Raw genomic sequence first — 19,602 nt, forward strand, 5'->3', positions numbered from 1 at the left:
CCAGCCCTGTCTAGCCACTGGTAGGACTTCTTGAGATCAGCCACTTCAGTTATGGTCCGGTGGTACATCCCGTGTAGGGGCTTGTCCTCCCATGATGGTCCCTCTTCCAGCGCCTCATCTTCTATTCTCCATTGTCTGAGACATTCTCTGAGTAAGTCATCCGTTGGAGCCTTCTCCTTGATGTATTCATGGAGCTTGGATGTTTCATCCTGGACAGTGGCTCTCACACTCACTAGTCCCCGGCCTCCTTCCTTTCGGCTTGCGTACAGTCTCAGGGTGCTGGATTTGGGATGGAACCCTCCATGCATGGTTAGGAGCTTTCGGGTCTTAACGTCCTTGGTCTGAATCTCTTCCTTTGGCCACCTTATTATTCCTGCAGGGTATCTGATCACTGGCAGGGCATAGCTGTTTATTGCCCGGGTCTTATTCTTGCCATTGAGCTGGCTTCTTAGGACTTGCCTCACTCGCTGGAGGTATTTGGCCGTAGCCGCTTTCCTTGTTGCCAGTTCGAGGTTGCCATTGGCTTGTGGTATACCGAGGTACTTGTAGCTGTCCTCAATGTCTGCTATTGTTCCTTCAGGGAGTGAGACCCCTTCAGTGCGGACTACCTTTCCTCTCTTAGTCACCATCCGACTACATTTCTCAAGCCCGAATGACATCCCGATGTCGCTGCTGTAGATCTTGGTCGTGTGGATCAGGGAGTCTATGTCCCTTTCGCTCTTAGCATACAGCTTTATGTCATCCATGTAGAGGAGGTGACTGATTGTAGCTCCATTTCTGAGGCGGTATCCATAGCCTGTCTTGGTGATTACTTGGCTTAGAGGGTTCAGTCCTATGCAGAACAGCAGTGGGGAGAGTGCATCACCTTGGTATATGCCACATTTGATGGACACTTGGGTAAGTGGCTTGCCATTGGCTTCAAGTGTGGTTTTCCACATCCTCATCGAGTTCGCAACGAAGGCTCTTAGGGTCCTGTTCAACTTATACAACTCCAAGCATTCAGCGATCCATGTATGTGGCATCGAGTCATAGGCTTTCTTGTAATCAATCCAGGCTGTGCACAGGTTGGTACGTCGGGACCTGCAGTCTTGTGCGACTGTTCTGTCAACCAGGAGCTGATGTTAGGCTCCTCTGGTATCTCTACCAATGCCCTTCTGTGCTTTGCTCATGTATTGATCCATTTGTCCACTTATCTTAGCCGCAATGATGCCTGACATGGGCTTCCATGTTGTGGAGAGGTTATTGGCCGATAGTTGGATGGGACTGCACCCTTTGAGGGATCCTTCATGATCAGGATCATTCGCCCTCCGGTTAGCCATCCTGGGTGAGTCCCATCCCTCAGCAGCTAGTTCATTTGTGCTGCTAGGCGCTCATGGAGTTGCTGTGAGTTTCTGTGAGTTTCTTTAGCCAGTCGGTATGGACCATGTCCGGGCCTGGTACTGTCCAGTTCTTCATATCTGAGACTCTTTCTTGTATGTCTGCCACTGTTATGGTAATGGGTTCTGTTCAGGGAGGTTGCTGAGCTCGTCTCTCAGTGTTACCAGCCATTGTGCACTGCTGTTATGTGCAACCTCCTTCTCCCATATGCCTTTCCAGCACCTTTCAGTTTCCAGTCTTGGTGGGTCAGCTCTGTTGTTAGGACCCTGCCACTGAGCATACACTTTCGCAGGTTGTGTTTGTTGTTTATATATATATATATATATATATATATATATATATATATAAAGTCCACAAACAGTCCGTGACAAGCTGCAAAACAACAACGAGTCACATAGAGCAACATATACAGTACTGTACTCCATGTATATGAATTGTTTCTATTTTTATGAATATGTTTGAAAAAATCCGCAATAAACTAAACGCGAAATAGCGAGGGATCACTGTATAGTGAGATCCAGTACAGTATTGTGTTTTAAAATTATACTTATGCAGATGTATAATTTCATATTACCTGTGGCTAAAATGCAAAATGCAGAGTAACTGTATTGATATGGTTTGGCAGCGCCGAGCTGGCTGGATGCCTGTGTGTATCCGGAAATGTATTTTCGATTGTGAAAGCTTGCTAGCGACAGAGACTCTGGCAGTATATACTGCACTGTACATATTGTGGTTTACAAGAATACTTAACTCAAATAATATTTAGGATTTTATATATAGTAACAAAATAAGAAGTGTCTCTGTTGCTGAAACGCACAAGTACAATCAATGAATGGAACCAATAGCCTGTCACCTATTCAGAATCAAATTATATGTATCCATTTTCTAATCCGCTTTATCCTCACGAGGGTTGCAGGGCTGCTGGAGCCTATCCCAGCTGTCTTCGGGCAGTAGGTGGGGTACTTTTCTGGTCTTAAGCGTGTCTGCCATGTTTGATGTGGAAGGGCCCCCGTAAAATAATGCACATCAACTTCACTGAACTGAAAGATTGGCACGAAAATATGTAAAAATATGTACCGGTAGCTTATAAATCTGATGATTAAGCATTTACTCCCACATTGAGTCTACAGTATTTCAATATTTATCATTACAGTAACAATGTGACACTCACACAAACATTAGTTCATAAAAATACATGCATTATGGTACATAATGTAACTGGATGTATATTTACATATTTATATAATAATTGCGCGTCGTCCCGCAAGCGGTCTGTCCTTCCGTCTGTCCCTTTTCAAAACGTACCTACTTCACCGCGCCGCTGCGCGCCGTCACTGCGCCGCTCAGGCAGTGGCTCACTATGATCGCGCGGGCATCTTAGCGAAAAAATGTTGTCTACCCACAAGCATTGCAATGAAATTGTTAGTTATTTAGTAGAGCTAAACATCTCTTTATTTTCGCGATAAGCAATGAAGATGAACAAAAAGTTGAACCAAGCAACAACACTTTTGTGGGCCGAAGGCCCACCTTACCAGCCTTCCGCAGGAACTAGCTGATGAGCCGCCCGGAGGGCGGCGAACCACCACCTTACCAGCCTTCCGCAGGAACTAGCTGATGAGCCGCCCGGAGGGCGGCAAACCAGCTAGTATTTATATAAGTGTTGTTTGTTTAATTTGTTGAGACAATGCACTTATTGGGTTATGATCAGTGAAGAAATATTTTATCACTCCAATATATGTTGTGACTGAGCGAGATTTTACCAGTTGATTTACAACTTGCATGAACCAAGTAATGAATTGACTGTACTTGCTTTAAATTTTGTGGCAACTTGATTTCTTTATTTATTTCCCCCACAGTGACTTGGGACTTGCTCGAGACTTGCACGTATGCAACCTATTCACACTTCTGCAGACTTGGTACGACACCACCATCATCAGGTTTGTGAAAGACATTTTCTCACAGTAATATGAAATGTTTGGTTGGGTTGTCTTTGATTCATTTTGCAAAACATAATGGTTAGTCTGCTCGTGACCATCAGCTCTAGGCGGAGGTGAAAGCTAGCAACTATCTCCCCAGCTGTAAAAACAGCAAATACAATTAAGGTCTTGGCGCAGGCAAACAAACAGCAGTTTCCATTGTAAACGTAAGTCATCCAGTGTCCAAAAGTGAATTCAAAATATGGTACTATAATGTACAATCAATTTTGAGCGCACAATTAAATGGCCTACATCATTCTGCTCATTATGCTGTTTGTCCAACCCCTGACCCAGACTCGTTCCTTTCAATCTCTTGAATTAATGAGCCATCCCCTCAATGACTATGTAAACTACCGTATGTCTGAAATTCCACTTTATCTATTTTCCAACGAACTTAGCTGTTGAAATGCAAATCACGGCCACCAGACTTCTCCCTCCCTTTCAAACGGTTTACCTCATGTATTTTTGATTGACACGTCACTCATTGTAACTATGGCTGTGGAAAAGAAGGCTAAAATCAATGGTTCAAGCCAGTTAATCTATTTTCTCAATCACTCCGCCTTGGTCAAATGACATGGAAGGGTTTGCTTACTCGTGGTGATTGGAGATCTAGTACTACAGTACTCTGTAAAAACATACAGGACACTTTAAAATCTTAACAGTACTCCTTCTTGAAAAGAGGCAAGTTAACACAATTAAAACCTGTAAAATAGTTAGGATCACTCAATCTAAAAAAAATGAACCCATCTCAAAAACAACCGTTTGTAGTAGTAACTCAGTCAAATTTGGAGCATTTTATGTAGGCCTAATGACAATTTAATTCCCTCATTTTCAGTCAAAATGTGTTGTAATGAACCAGAACCCTTCCAAGACTAGAGTCCTGCTTTTGTTTTAAAAAGAGTATTCAAGCCACAAGTTCTTACTCATGACATTGGCGTTTGAAACTTGCTGAAACAAAAGGAACATGACAGTATTTTCAACAAGTTCATTTTTTTTATATTCAACTGGACACAATCATTCAAATTCAATTCAGTGTGACCTAGTTAGCATAGCAAATGAACTTTCCCAACCCGATCCGCAGTACCCCTATAGTATTTTACTCCCACGAGAAGAAAATGATCAATATGCCTGGCTCGTTTTCATCATTCCACCCTTTAAAGCAACTGATAACAACGCCGCTGAAAGAAATGCTGAGGGATGGTGGGGACAAGTGAGTCAAGCCGTGAAGCCTGTTCCTCGTCGGTACAGAAAATGTTCATCCAAATGTGAGCACACGCTTGCAAAAAAGATGATGCGCAAAATAGCATTCATTTTCAAGCCGCGTGATGTCATTGCCCACATTAACCTTCAACTTCTATCTATATCTGTTGTATACGAACAAACAAATCACATCTATTATATCGTATTGGGTTTTGCGGTGTGGCGCGGTGGTCCTTTTTTTTTTATCCCACGTTGTCAGCACGTGGAGCATAATGGCTCTCTCAGCAAAGTAAATGAGCATCTGCCCACACAGACAAAAGCTTGTCATGTAAGCTCCATCACGCACTCCTCTGCAAGGACTCTAAAAACCCACATCACCTCTATTCACTGAAAGGCTAAAAGGTTTGTTTTCCCACATTTTGTACCTCACTATTTCAATTTTGCAGGGAAGGGCTGCCTACACTCTTCACTCCAAGATCTGTTCGCATGTCAAATGCTCTTCTGTTTCCATGTAAACACACACGCAGATAAACTAAATGACAAGTGTTCATTCACTCTCTCCTGCGTTATCTCCGGGATGCTATAATTAGCCAGACATTCCTCCCCTGACATTCAATAGGAGGATCTGCATAAATCAAGATTCAGTCTTAATCCTCATCTGGCTTAGTTTCAAGAGTTGATGGAGGTCTGGCTCTAAAACAGGCCGTGTGACGAATCCGTTCCCATTAATCGGCAAGTACCTAGTAACTAACATATTGTGTGTTTGCTATGAGTTGGATATGCATCCAACATCTTTCCATTCAACATGGAGCTCAAACATGTTAACTAAAGTATGCTTCTTCCATGATTCACAACTCCTGATGCGGTTGTGTTACTCATGATTGTACAGTACTGCATGTGATGTGTGTGTGTGCGAGTGTGTGTGTGGTTCAGGGGAATGAGCCTACGCCAGCAAAGCAGATGATGCTAGTTGAAACAGATGCAATGAAAAGACCTCATCACACGGTTATCCACAAGAGGAAGCACATGGAGCCACATCGGTGCGCTACATGCAAAACAGATAAATAGCACAGCATACGGACCGGAACATACTGTACCATTTCCATATGTTGTCGCAACAAAACCTTCTGGCGTGAAGGTTAGAAACCCCCAATATTACTCTCTTTGGACAGGGATATGAAAATCATGGAGTCAAATTCATCTTTCTCCCAACATGTGAATGCATCTCAGTAAATTAGAAATAAATATATCGTCAATCATGAAAACGGTTTGTGCTAATTAATCTCAAGTCAGAAGAAATATTTCTTGATTTTGTGTTTCTGTAATTTTGATGAGTAAAGTTTGTAGCTACGGAATCCCCAAATTTCCTGAAATTAGAATGCAATATGGAATGTTTAATTCTCAACCCTGCTTTATTTTTTGAGCACTTTTTTATGAGCAGCTGTAACAAAGTGTTACATGATAAAGTTCGAACATAAAACCTCAAACACAAAGTCATGTCATGGGGGGTGGGGGGGGGGGGGGGGGGTTTAGAAGCCTGAACTGATCACCAGCCATTCGCAGGGCACATATAGAGGCAAACAAGCATTGACGCCGCCACTGAGTGTGAACCAATCCCGCGCTGCCCCGCACACAAGTCAGACGAGTGTACCACTACACTGTCAGTTACTCAAACACAACATGATAAAATTTAGAACATTCACAAAATCGTCATAAAAATGAAAATATTCAATTCAAATATCTGCCTTCATATTGGCATCCAACAAGTCCCGTTTTATTCCCCCTAGTTCAAAGACATACATGTTGTCTGAAGTCGTTAGAAGATAGGAGAGGAACACGATTGAAGTCTCCACCGACCATTAGGAAAGCACCGAGATGCTGAAATTGTAATCTCGCAATCACAGTGTGCATGATGTCACTCGCATTGGCTGCAGCGCCAGAAGCTGAAGGTTGAATGTAAACAAACAACTGCAGAAGATATTCAACTTCTTGGCGAGTAACGTATTGTTCCCTCTAAGCTGCGCGCGTGAGCAATTGAGCACTTCTCTCACCCTCTCAGCACACACAGTGACGTTGGCGCTCACCATGAACGCACTACATTTCTAAACTCATTCCTTCATGTCCACCCCAGGGTCATTTACAAACAGGACTATTCCAAACTTCCATGACAGTCTCATTAGTGCGACCGAGGGTGCGCACTCAGTAGTTCAACTCGAGTTGGAAGTATACTTTGACACAGGTACACTCACATTCACCACTGACGAGACACCGTAGGTGACTCACAAACAGCTCCATTCAGGCAGTCCAAACATGGGCATAGTTTACGAACCCCTTGAATGAGGCTCTTTCATGCGTTTTAAAGGTCAGGTGACAAGGAATTTGTGTTTTATTAAATGGCGCGTTTTCCATTATTTATGAGTGGACAATGTGGGACCGTAGTTACACAGATTGACTTATTTAATTACCGGTATGCTTAAAATAACCTATGTGCTAAAATAAAAGTTTTAAAAAACGTTTTAAATATTTTAATCTTGTCATAAATCTAAAATTTTGATATTAAGATGATTTGAATTTTTTCCTCACAGACCACATCACACAACTTGTTATGATCACAGAATTTGTGATACTGGTTTGGCCGCCGTGTGCATGGCTGATGTTGCCCACCGTGGTCCAAGGAATGCTCAAGAAAATTTGTGTGAATGCTCAGATGCATGAAAAATTAACAGGAACATTGCTTGATAGTCATCCCTCACATTATATTAAGGTTAGTGTAGAAATTAGGTAGGAATTGGTCTTCTGAAATGCATTTTCCAACTTTTCAATGAATCTGTACAATCAATGAGTTTGATTTTTTTTATTAATTCAACTCGTGAAATCTCTTTTTTTTTAATTCATTGCCACATTGTTTACTGCACACCCATTCAAGAAGTTCCAACACTTTTTCATCGATTGAGCTCCTGTATGCCCCTGACCTTCCTTCCCCGTCGATCTCCTGAAAATCCCCTTGGTTATTTATTAGCACAGTTGTCTGTCCCCCTGGCTGTTTGGTGTTTTGCTACAAGGACAGAATAGATGTTTTTTCTCTCTATAAGTGAATATCTATGGGAAAAAGATAAATATGAACATATTGTAAATTGTGCAGTGTCTGGAATGGATAGTGTTTTTTTTCCTGCTACAAACATAATGTTAAAATTACATACAGCTCAGGAAAACATTGGCTAAAGCATCGATCTGGCTGACATTCCAAAAATGAAATAGATTGTCTGCACTGTAGTTGAAGTCACAAAAGGACAATAAAAATCCAAATGCCAATGGCAATCACAGAGCGAATATTATTTTGGATTACAAAGTCCAATTGCATCTGAAGCTGTTCTTCACTGTAAGGCGTCATTGCTCCACATTTGAGCCAAAAAGCTGAACCTGCAATTGGAGCCATGTTTCAAGTGTTTATAAAATAGCTGAGCACTTTCATCAGGTTGAATGTTATTCCATTCAGCTGGTGGGAATTAAAACATCCCATTTTCAATGACTCCTAACGGAATGAATGTACTTAATTTGCACTTAACATTGCCTGCACTGCTTAGCTGCACTTCACTATGGCAACCCTTCACTGATTTTATATATTTAACAATCATAGTTTATTGATCTGACATGCCCCCTATCATAAATATAACGTGTTTGTAGGACAATAATTATCTAATAAGAATTAAGATCGGAAAAGAGATACAACTGTTGCCTCAATACACCAGTCATGCAGGAATGAAGCATGAAATGTCAGTGAAATGATTTCAAAGCAAGGACTAATAAAACGGGATTAAAATGCCAATGGCTGATCTAAAGGTCAATATCTCATATATTTTCTCGATCCGAATGGAAACACATGATCAGGTACTACAAGCAGCGTGTCCGGAATATTGTAACGACATTCGTGACTCAACTGGTTCGCAGATTAGGTAGCTTCACAAAACCACACCAGAAAAGGACCAAACAAACTTTGTACCCCTCCAACAAAAAACACATTAATTAGAAAACAGCAAAAATAATCAATGGTGCTGTATTATCAGCAAACGGGCGAACCATTCCATGGGACCAAAACGGTGGAGCGAGACACACAAGCCATTGGTCAGCAGCAAAGCACCATTTGGTTGTGACTATTTTCTTCATCACATGCTTGCCAACAAGTTTCTTTGGCTATGTGTCTGAAGTCTGCGACATGTACAGTAAGGCTATGTAGTTGTCCTTTGCATGAGAAAAGAGGGGAGGAGTCGAAATCATCAAGATAGAGTAAGCATTTCCATGCATTTCTAAGCACCTGTGTTAAGAAGAAAACGGCAACAATCAGTTTGAGAAATTTGGGGGCACCTGGAAATTGCTTGTGTTTGCCTAATGATATTATAAAAACTGTGCATTGTATTAGTAGTCCCCAAACACCTGTTGCATTTGGTAGCAGGCTGCGCAGAGAGACACTACCGGTAATTGTTGTAATCTGTTGTTTTTAAATTGTTCTCTTTAAAACTATGAATTAACTTCAGAATTCTGCCCTATTGGTGAAAAGAAAAAAAAAATCCATCCTAATGTCACATTACAAGCTATTCAGACATATTATTTTTTTTGTATAACGATGACTTTGAAAGAATCTAGTATGACAGTACATAAAATATGTGGCACTTTGGGCAAAACATTTTCGAACACTGTCAGCATGCGGCTTTTTCAAATCATGTTCGGGCTGAGGCAAAACAAATGAAAATAAGTCTCCATTTAACTTGTGATTATCTTGTCTCAGTTCACTCACAAATACACTTAGGGTGAAATCTGTGACTGCTCGGTTACACACAAAGCTATTATTTAAATAGATACGTTCATTGTACCTTCATTCAACAAGCGGATGAGCGTTTAATCATCGTGCTTGTCACAATACGTCGCTGGCATAGATGAAGTAGACGAACAACTATACATTGTAAGTAAAATAATTTTTACTTACATAGAATTGGATCAGGTCATGCGCCAAAATGGTGCTCAGAAAAGCACACGTGGCCTGGAATCTGTGTTTCCAGCGCGACAAAACGGTGACAAACCTGTCATAGTCCTGGCAGATCTCGCCCACGGCTATCAGAGCCTTCAGGTACTCGTTCGGCTGGTAGGGGTTGATGTAGTGCAAAGAGCAGCTGTTCCTGGGGTCTCCGTTGGAAGCTGTGAAGTCAATGGCCACCTGGCGAGAAAGAGAATAGCGCCCTTTGTAAAACACAGGGGTCAACAACGCAATCGTTCATCTCGAGAAACGATCATGTCAGCTGGTGTCAGGGATCCATAAATATGCAGAATAAATTATACGATCTGCGCCAAATTGTTGCTTTTTAGACACCCACACAGGTTGAGCACAAATCCCCCTCCGTTTGGATTCTGACAAACTTTATGTAACGCGGCGGTGTTGAGCATTAATATTCATTGCTTCAGGAGTCCGACTGATGATAGAAAAGGCGCAAAAGACGGGGCCCGCCAAGGGCACGAGTTGAAGGAGGCTCTGTGGAATCCGTGATGCTGCCTACAATAACAAGTGGAACTGTGCACAGGGATGGAAAACACGTGCCAGGGTGTGGAAAAAAGTTGAACAATTCTGACTTTAAACAAATCCCATTCCGTCTGATGCAAGCCTATAGTGAGTTCACGCAATGCAAGCATTTCAAATCGCAGCGATAGAGAGGTGAAAAAAAAATTCATTAATTACCGTAAAGTGAATTTGGCATCCGCCCATGATATAATCCAAGAAGGAGTAAACTCTGTGGAGCTGCGGGTGGAAAAAAATAAAAATAAACAAAAACCAGTGGTGATGTTCGAGTGGGTGCACGCCATCTGTTTATAACAATTGGTCGAAGGCAAACACCGTCATATTGAATTTGGTAGTTTTGTTTAAAAAAAAAAAGTTAACTTTATTGACATTTGAAGTGCAATGAGAAATGCATGCTCGTCCAATCACCTCACACAGTAAAAAATACTGGCTTGTTTTCCAAACTCGCTCACACACGCTTCAGATTTTGAGCAGATTGGGTTACTTTTACCCACAGTTGCGTTAATTATTTTGGCCGAGCAAATTCATGACCACCAACTTCTGTTAGTAAACATCAAATCGCATTACATTTTTGGGTCAGATTTGATTAATGTATTAAATTGAGTAGGAAAGCAGGTTTGTCTCATAGTGAGGCTGGTCAGGGTAAGGTGAAGCAGGAATCCTACCTTGACATCATTTAAGATGACAACGCCTGAGTTTTTATAGTTCCTTTTCTTCTGTTTGTACTTGGGATTCACGCAATCCCACGTCACCTGAAATAAAACCCCCCAGCCCCACCCCAAAAAAAAGTCATCAGGCAAGGCACGATGTTTTCACCACTTATTGAGGCAGTTGCTTGGTCAGTGAGAGGTTTTAGCAATGAGATGCCAATCTATAACAAAGACGTGACAGAACTGTCTCTCCTTGCGCCTCTGCTTCACTGACCTTATTTCCACTGGAGATTTTCTGCATTTCTCTGAAAGTAGCATAGAACTCTCCAATGAAGTCGTGCTTCCCCCTGGAGTCATAGTCCCACACGAGGCACTGTAGACACACGTACAACACGGTTTTCTTTTGTTTCTGTCAGCTGGACCCCATATTCATCAATTTCCTCTTGTGTTCTATTTCTCTCGACCACCACATTTGTTACAAAAGCACAATTTAATGACAATTATTGTATTCTAGCACTGATCACTTTAGCTTTGCTTGATACTTTGCACATTGTCTCACAGTTGTCACTGGGTGGTACCACCACACTACGGTTCACTTACCGGTACATTACAAATGTCCTTCCATACCTATTTGTCATGTCCTTGTTTACGATGATACTAATGCATTGTGTGATACCGGAGACAAATTCCTTGTGTGTTCTACATACTTGGCCAATAAAGATGATTCTGATTCTGATTCTGATTATTTCGATTGCCTTAGTCTTAATACATTCATACCAGTGGGACCTTAAGACTGACGACCTCCATCTTCATTTTCAAAATGTGAACTAACAATTCACAAACAACAATTTTGTACAAACAAGAAATTAATCACATAATTTTCTAATATGTACAAGACAGACCAACATTGCAAATTTGTCATGGTAAGTTGTATATTTGATTATTTGTTTTTATGCCCTTCTTCCATGAATATGTATTTACATGCAATCGATCTGTGCCCCCCACCTCCCCCCGCCAAAAAAAATCTGTGGGGTTCATTCTAAAGGCAGAATTTTTGGTACGGCTTTCGTTTTGGCTCATATTACAGTTTGCAAGTAAACGCAATTTTCTGGCCATTGGACAGATGAAAATTTCGTACCCCACCAGTTATTTCTCATTTTCTCGCTTTTATGACTCCAGCTGAGCCAAAGCACAAAAACAAATCGTAATATTTTTGGGGGGTCATTTACCTTAAGCTTCCTCTCTTCATCACAACTGCACAGGGATATGAGAGACACTTTGAAAGGCTCCCAAACAGGATTCAGGTTGTTCTTTATAACCTGTTTGAGAAGGAAGACGAGACATTCAGCAAAGTAATTGTCAGCGGAGAGTCTGCAGCTGAACCATAAAGATGATAGCTTTACCTCAGTTCTGTGAACAAGCTGCTCCGTTTCGTCATCGTTGATACGATATATTTCCAAAAAAGGGTCAGACTTGCTGAAAAGGTCCTGCAGAAGCAGAGAAAGCAGAGGACTAAAATGACCGGCCCTCTGACTCTGAAGAGCAGAAAATGCAATTTGACAGTGATGCTGTTGATATTGCCCGAGCTCAAATTCATCACGCGGCGTCGGCAGAGACACCATTACTAAGAAGGGTTAAATAATGACGGGTGATTTCAACAATCATCTCCATGGCATTTGCAAGCAAATTTCAGAGGAAGGCTTGTTGAGGTTGATTTATGTTCGCTGATTGCAGAGGCAGATGTTATTGTGTCTGTGATTAAAGGTCAGAGAGAAGCAGCGCAAACATTGCCGCGATGTGCTTCCTCATTTGGGGAAGTGAGGCTAAATAATCATCGATGTCAGCGTTTTAACACGCGAGGGTCCACATCACGCTTGGACATTGATAATTACATAAGCAGCCACAGATCATTGTCACCAGTCAACACACCTCAATTTATAGCTGGCAAATTTGCATGGGCGTGGGGTTCACACAATACCTACGGAAACCTTGCTGAGAGAATTTACGTTTCATTACTTTGGAAAATACTCCCTAAATGATTAACCCTATTGACATGGGTAAGGTGGGGAGATAAGATCCACTGTTGAGTGATTGGCTTTTTTTCCATCCTCCGCACGCGTATGTGCGAGTGCGTATGATGTCTTGTACTCCAAATTTGACAGTTATGGCTGCAATTCCCGCCACATTAGCCTGATACATCTCCTGAGGGACAAGAGCATAAGGAGCTGCAGCATCCTGTCGTTGTTGTCATGGCAGCGGGCAGCCAGTGGCAACGCCAGCAGCATGGACAGATCAGACAAGTCCAAATGTAATCTTGGGCTAATTACAACTAGCTGAAAGAATGATCAACTAGCACAAGTCATTATGTGGAAGAAGGATATTTCATTGTTAATTCCCGTGTGTGTGTGTGTGTGTGTGTGTGTGTGTGTGGGTGTGTGTGTGTGTGTGTGTGTGTGTGTGTGTGCGTGTGTGTGTGTGTGTGTGTGTGTGTGTGTGCTGATGACAACAGGTTGGAGTGAGGAACACGTGCCTAAAAACAACAGACCATCAGTTGTTATGCCAGTGTTGGACAAAAAAAAATCCCTCATAATACACTTGATTATTCAAGTCACTTCGGGTTTGTCATTTCGTACCGAGGTATAGCTAAAATGTGAAATGGGTTTCCATTTGCATTTTCCAAACATTTTCTATTAGCTCTTTCACAGCATGACATTTTAATCCTGTTCCACCACACAATTTATTTTGAATGGTAATGGATGGAATAAAAAGTAAAAAAATAAAATAATAATAATAATAATTCTCCCAACAACATATCCATAATCTTTATAGGCTCATTTATATATGGTGATGCCTTGAGATACGAGTGAATTCATCCTCACTAAATCCCCACAAAATAAATGTAAATGCCATTCATCCATTCCAGCCTCCTTAAAACTTAAGTTTTGTCACGTGTTTCTTGAAAAGAAGCTTGAAATGGATAATACAAAATTGTGCTTTAGAAGACACATCTGCGATAGTCAGACCTTTTGTTCAAAACTGACTCCGGCTCCCTCACAGGTAAAAATTCGTGGACCCCTGGTTGAGATAATTCTTTTGAAATTGAACATTCCTTTTTTAACTTCTTTTTTGTTGTTGTTGCTGCTGTTATCTAGAGTTGTACGTAATTTGTGAAGCTATTTTGTTCACTGTTAGCATGAATAATTATTCTTTTGGGACAAGAGGGGTTATAAAGAGCCATTTTATGTCTTTTTAAACATTCTTCCCCGAGGCCCAGAGTCCCAAAACATTTCCTGTGTGTTCACAAAACAACATCTTCTTAACATATAGTCTGAGGTCGATATTTAGCATCACATTTTCATGGAAGCTGCCTATTATTTGTATACACGCTGATAAGCTCACAGCTCTCAAAACCTAATATTATTTTTTTCATCAGGTACATTAGGCAGACAATTTCTTAGAAATACCTGCAGAAATTAAGTTTCAAATATCATGTATGAGAGGATGCGCTCGTTGAGGATTTCTAATCAAGGCTCTCTGTCATTGCACTCATACACGTGTCAGCTCAGTCCCAGGAGTGGCTATAAATTGCACAAAATGAAATACAGACTGTACAGGTTTTTTTTTCCCAGTACTGCTGAGAACTTCGAGTTGAGTGCAAGAAACTCCTCCGGAGAACATGAAGCACTGCATCCACAGTTAAATTGGATATAAGCTCCTGCTGCCTTTCTGATTGAAATATTCCCTCAGTCAAATACAAAAAAAAAAGAGCGAGAGAAAGAGAGAAGAAATATTACAATGTGAAGAACAGCCCAGGTCAGCATTAGCCATCTCTGGTGTGAAATAAGGTGTGATATAATGCATTGATGTGATCAGTATAGTGAGTGGTGCCTTAAGAAACGAGTGACTTGGCTTCAAAGTTTTTCGAGATAAGAGCCTTTGTTCGGAAAATAGTTTTGCTTTGACTCGTGAGCAAAAATTTTAACCTCAATTCTTCATAAAGAGGCTTCAAGCTGTTTATTACCACTCCCCATTGATTTACTAAACCTTACATGCGAATTTAAAATAACCACAAAGCTTCGCCTTGGCTGAACCGTGGATCAGAGGTACGAGCGGGCCGTCCAGTAACCGGAGGATCCACTGTCCAATTCCCACTCTTACTGGGTTATTGGTGTACGGATGCTTGTGAATATTTGGTGGTGGTCGAACGAGCCGTGAGCACATACTGTCAGCCACGCTTCCGTCAGTCTACCTCAGGATAGCCCTGGCTACAGAAAATAGCTTACCGCCACCAGAGTGTGAATGTTTGAGTGCTTAAATAATGTATTCATTGTGAACATTTTGAACATATTGTGTCCGCTTGTCCAGAAAACCAGCATATAAATCTGAGGCATTATTAAATTTCTTCTATTGAGCATAATTCTAGCACATAATGTCAAACGCCTTGGACCAGCTAACGATTAGCATCTGTGCTAACTCTGACAGCAATGAATGTTTAAACACAGAGTACACATATATAAATACACAATATAACAATACTCACAGGCATATATTCTTAATCATTCGAGGAAAATGACTAATATGCAACTCACAGTCATTTTGTGAAACTCTTCTTAATGCGCCTCTATATCTTTATTGTACTACCCCCAGGTGGACAGGGCGCTCACACCAGAAGGAGCAGCACAATGTTCTTTGAGTTGAAGTAAAAAGAGGTAGCAGAAATTGTGTAATTATTTACACGCAATGTAATAACGTCAATACTGTATGTTTTTTGGGGGGAGGGGTGGTGGGGGGGCTGTAACAGATTAGTGGCATTTCTATTCATTTTATTGGAGAAAAAAATTATTCTGTGCCATCCCCGAATAAACGAATTTCTTATCTCAAGGCATTATATTAACTAAATTCCGGCAGACATTTTGCGACAGCTCTTCCACTGAATCACATTAGATTGTTGAATGATAGGTGTACCTAACGTTATATGTTGAACATCTTTTTTTTTCTTTTCTTTTTTTTTCCCATGTGTGCTCCTCTCACCTTATCATCAAGCTTCTTGGCACAGAAGGATAGCTCCACATAGCCATTGTTGCCGGAAATTTCCTCCGCATGCACCTGACGGGAGATAAGATTTCATTCTATAATATTTCACAGTTAAGACTGTCGGCATTCCTTGAAAAGATACACAGGATCTCGACTTGTCAAGTAAATGTGATGCTAAAAATGACCATTGTGCCATGTCAATGCAAACAAGACCGATAGAAAACGTTTTTTAAATTGTCTTTAGCAGAATTGTGACTTGATTACCTTTGTTCCAGCACCTACAACTACCTTCACTATTACACCCCAAACTCTTCATCGATCATAATCATAAAGCTTGACGTATGACAACAGTGGACCAATTCACTCGGTACTGGTCGTCAATCACAAGCAGGACACGTCAATCAGTTACAGTCCATTTCCACACTATAACTCAATTTTTTCTTGAAAAGAGCGACCTTAGACGCCATCTTGTCGTAGACTGTGGATGTGAAGCACCAGTCTAATGAAACTTTTAATTAAAACTGGCTTGCTGGACATTTAAAACAAGACATGAGAGCATTGAAGGACTCGGCTTTATGAACGTATCAGTCTTTGAAAGGGATGGAGGAGGTCCACACCTTGAAAAACACATTCAATGGGCCGTTGCCATATAGCTGCAATAGCTGGGGGTACTATCCAATGCAGGTTTAACAAATGCAAATGTACTAATATATGTGGAGAATGGTGGTTCGAGAACATTTAGCGCACAAGATTTAGCCAACTGTAATCTATATACCGTATTCGAATCTGTATGTATGATTTTGAATACTAACGTTCCTTTTCGGGGTCACGGGGGAGTCTGAGTCTATCCCGGGTTTACTCACATTCACACCAGAGGCAAATTGGAATCTTTTAAGCTTGCCACCATTCGGTTAACTGTTCAGGTTTTCGGAAACCTGGGAGGAAGTGCGGATGTACCGGGAAAAATTCCTCCGCAAGCGAACAACATGCAATGCTCATATACAGAGCTGCGTCAGAGTCAAAAGAAATGTGTACCGAATTAGGGTTTGTAAAAATAAAATCATGGAAGCCGAAAAATGAATCATCAATTCAACCCTTGAAAAACAATGGGAAATTCTAAATTTACATGAGTAATGCAATAAAAGTTCATGAGGACAAATTTTACAATTTGTGTTGATTAGGACCTGTTTGTGTCAAAAAAAAGTGTCCAATTAGAGTGAGTATATCTGCAGCAGAAACTCCTGACAAAGTAATGCAAGTTTAAAGGACTTGCCGTGATGGTGGATTTGCCAGCATATTTTCCATATTTGAGAAGTAGAGGCTTCACCATCTTCTTTTGGGCCACAATCTGCAGAAAGCACAGAATGATTGGCTCAAGTGCACATCAAAAAACGCCGGTGAGTCATGCGACTCGCGGAAGATGATTGGTGTGCCAATCACACGTACCTGACCGAGCGTGCACTCCACACCGCCCAAGAAGTCATCGTCACGCGTGCCGATGCTGTGAGTGCCGTGGATGTCGTACACTTCGAATCGTAACTTCTGAACCTCTTCAAAGTAGTAATCCAAGGAAAAAACCTTGGCGAAAACAGGGTGCAGGTTGCTCTTGATCACTTCTGTCCTGTCCAACTGAGAGAAAATATACCCAATTCAACTTTGGTACGCTGCTGACATTCCATTTTCATCAATCACGACCGAATCAAAGTCAGAAGGGAGAGACAGCCTTTGGTTGAACCAAAGGGTCACAACTTTGCAATTATATTCTCACAAAAGAAAGAGACAAAGTCAAACAAATGTTCTATTACTGAGCTGGACCAATCTCTTATCGCGCTCAGTCAAGAGGAAGATATGACAGAAGATTGGAGGATTCTGACATTTCATCTGAGCGCACAGGCCACGTCTGTGTCTGCCTTTGACTTCCTGACAAGAAAGCTGAGCTCTCCGAGGCTCCGTCTGCTGATCCTGTGACGTTTTTGCTCTCCCTATGTGTCAATATTTAGCATTAAAACAGAGACACACCAACAATGTTCCTCAACTTTGTATACTAATGAAACGATCATTTTCTCCAAAGATGCACGCTAGGTGAACCCAAGACTCCAAATTCCCCAGAGGAGTGAATGGGAGCGTGAAAAGTTGTTTATCATGATGCGCTCTGTTTATATTTCAAGGAAAACCATCACATGGTTTCCAAAAATAAATACATTTTTAAAAAATGACAACAGCTTTTCCTGGAGTGCCTCGAGGCCCTTTTCAAATGAATTGTGATGATTACCCTGGGGTGTGTATGAAGAAACGTTCATCTCCCTACTCATCATAGCAACTCAAAGTCACATCTTTACAGTACCAATGACTGATTTTACCCTTTTTATGCAGATTGAGAGAAGAACCCATTCAACTTTGGTGGGAATCTTTTATGTTTTTATTCTTTCACTTCACGTCAACATTGCAATAGGGTTTTTCCCCCTCAATTTATTTTTGAAGAAGAGCATGAGACATATACAGGCACATGCAAGAGGGGAATCTATGATGTATATCATTGAGTGATAACCAATGTCATGGTGAAGGTCTGCAATCAACAGTGCCCCACCCATCCAAATTGTTTGAATCTTAAAATCGGTGTTGATTTAAAAGATGTGAGTGCATTGAATTGAAACCAATCAAATCGTTCCACTTGATAACAGGAGTCTAATCGTCTTTTATTGGAGAGATACACCTTTGAAGGTAATGCCACATTTACAGCACTGATAAGTCCATTTGTATTGCAAAATAACAACAACAATTGTCACGATCAAATTTGACGCCAAGGACGAGTGGTAGAAAATGCCGCCGGAATGCCTGAACGCCCAGTCAGGTGCAGGGCGTCTGCCAAATTTCCAAACGCCATAAACCAGACTTGCCACGGCGCGAAAATGAAAATGTGACCAATTTTTTTTATGCTGCGTGCATGTGAGCCATCCATCCATCATCTACCGCTTATCCGGGGCCGGGTCGCGGGGGCAACAGCTTTAGCAGGGAAGCCCAGACTTCCCTCTCCCTAGCTACTTCATCCAGCTCTCCCCGGGGGATCCCGAGTCATTCCCAGGCAAGCTGGGTGACATAGTCTCTCCAGCGTGTCCTGGGTCTTCCTCTGGGTCTCCTCCCGGTGGGGCATGACCGGAACACCTCACCGGGGAGGCGCTCAGGAGGCATCCGAATCAGATGCCCAAGCCACCTCATCTGGCTCCTCTCGATATGGAGGAGAAGCGGCTCGACTCTGAGCCCCACCTGGATGACCGAGCCTCTCACCTTATCTCTAAGGGAGAGCCTGGACACCCTGCGGAGAAAACTCATTTCGGCCACTTGTAACCGGGATCTCGTTCTTTCGGTCACGACCCATAGCTCGTGACCATAGATGAGGGTTGGAACGTAGATCGACCGGTAAATTGAGAGCTTCGCCCTTTGGCTCAGCTCCTTCTTCATCACGACAGACCGATATAACGTCCGCAGACCGATACAACGTCCGCATGTGCATGTGCGCCCGTCTACGAAAATAAAGCTTTCAATTAATCTACTGTCACTTTCTTCCAACCAGAGAATCATGCTTTTGGATCCTCTTTTGCACCCCTGTGCCAAAAAGCATTAGTTTCATTTAAGACATGGCTGTAGCCTGAACACAAAAACAGCAAACAGGTGAGTTATTCAGTAAATAACTAATAAAGTAAAAATAAAAATAAAAAATCATAAATATGTGGAGCTTTATCAAAATTTCTATAATGAGAAACAGCAGCTAAAACCACATCTCTTCATCGTTTCTTTCCTC

The 19,602-nt window shown here is 41.6% G+C and overlaps 1 protein-coding gene across 3 annotated transcripts in view; it reads right to left on the bottom strand.

The window, feature by feature from the left end:
• LOC127599671 (60S ribosomal protein L13) overlaps positions 1 to 19,602 on the bottom strand; it is a 39,874-nt gene that overhangs the window by 10,770 nt on the left and 9,502 nt on the right. For 2 of the 3 annotated variants that reach the window (XM_052063792.1, XM_052063789.1), the window contains 9 exons: positions 17,250 to 17,432; positions 17,077 to 17,151; positions 15,801 to 15,875; positions 12,173 to 12,256; positions 11,999 to 12,088; positions 11,044 to 11,142; positions 10,785 to 10,871; positions 10,279 to 10,338; positions 9,629 to 9,762 (listed from right to left, as the gene is read on the bottom strand). In XM_052063792.1, the coding sequence (XP_051919752.1) occupies positions 9,629 to 9,762; positions 10,279 to 10,338; positions 10,785 to 10,871; positions 11,044 to 11,142; positions 11,999 to 12,088; positions 12,173 to 12,256; positions 15,801 to 15,875; positions 17,077 to 17,151; positions 17,250 to 17,432 (887 nt within the window). The remainder of the gene's footprint in view (positions 1 to 9,628; positions 9,763 to 10,278; positions 10,339 to 10,784; positions 10,872 to 11,043; positions 11,143 to 11,998; positions 12,089 to 12,172; positions 12,257 to 15,800; positions 15,876 to 17,076; positions 17,152 to 17,249; positions 17,433 to 19,602) is intronic. The other variant, XM_052063790.1, reaches the window with a different exon arrangement.

The sequence above is a fragment of the Hippocampus zosterae genome, chromosome 4, assembly GCF_025434085.1.
Source record: "Hippocampus zosterae strain Florida chromosome 4, ASM2543408v3, whole genome shotgun sequence".
NCBI lineage: Eukaryota > Metazoa > Chordata > Actinopteri > Syngnathiformes > Syngnathidae > Hippocampus > Hippocampus zosterae.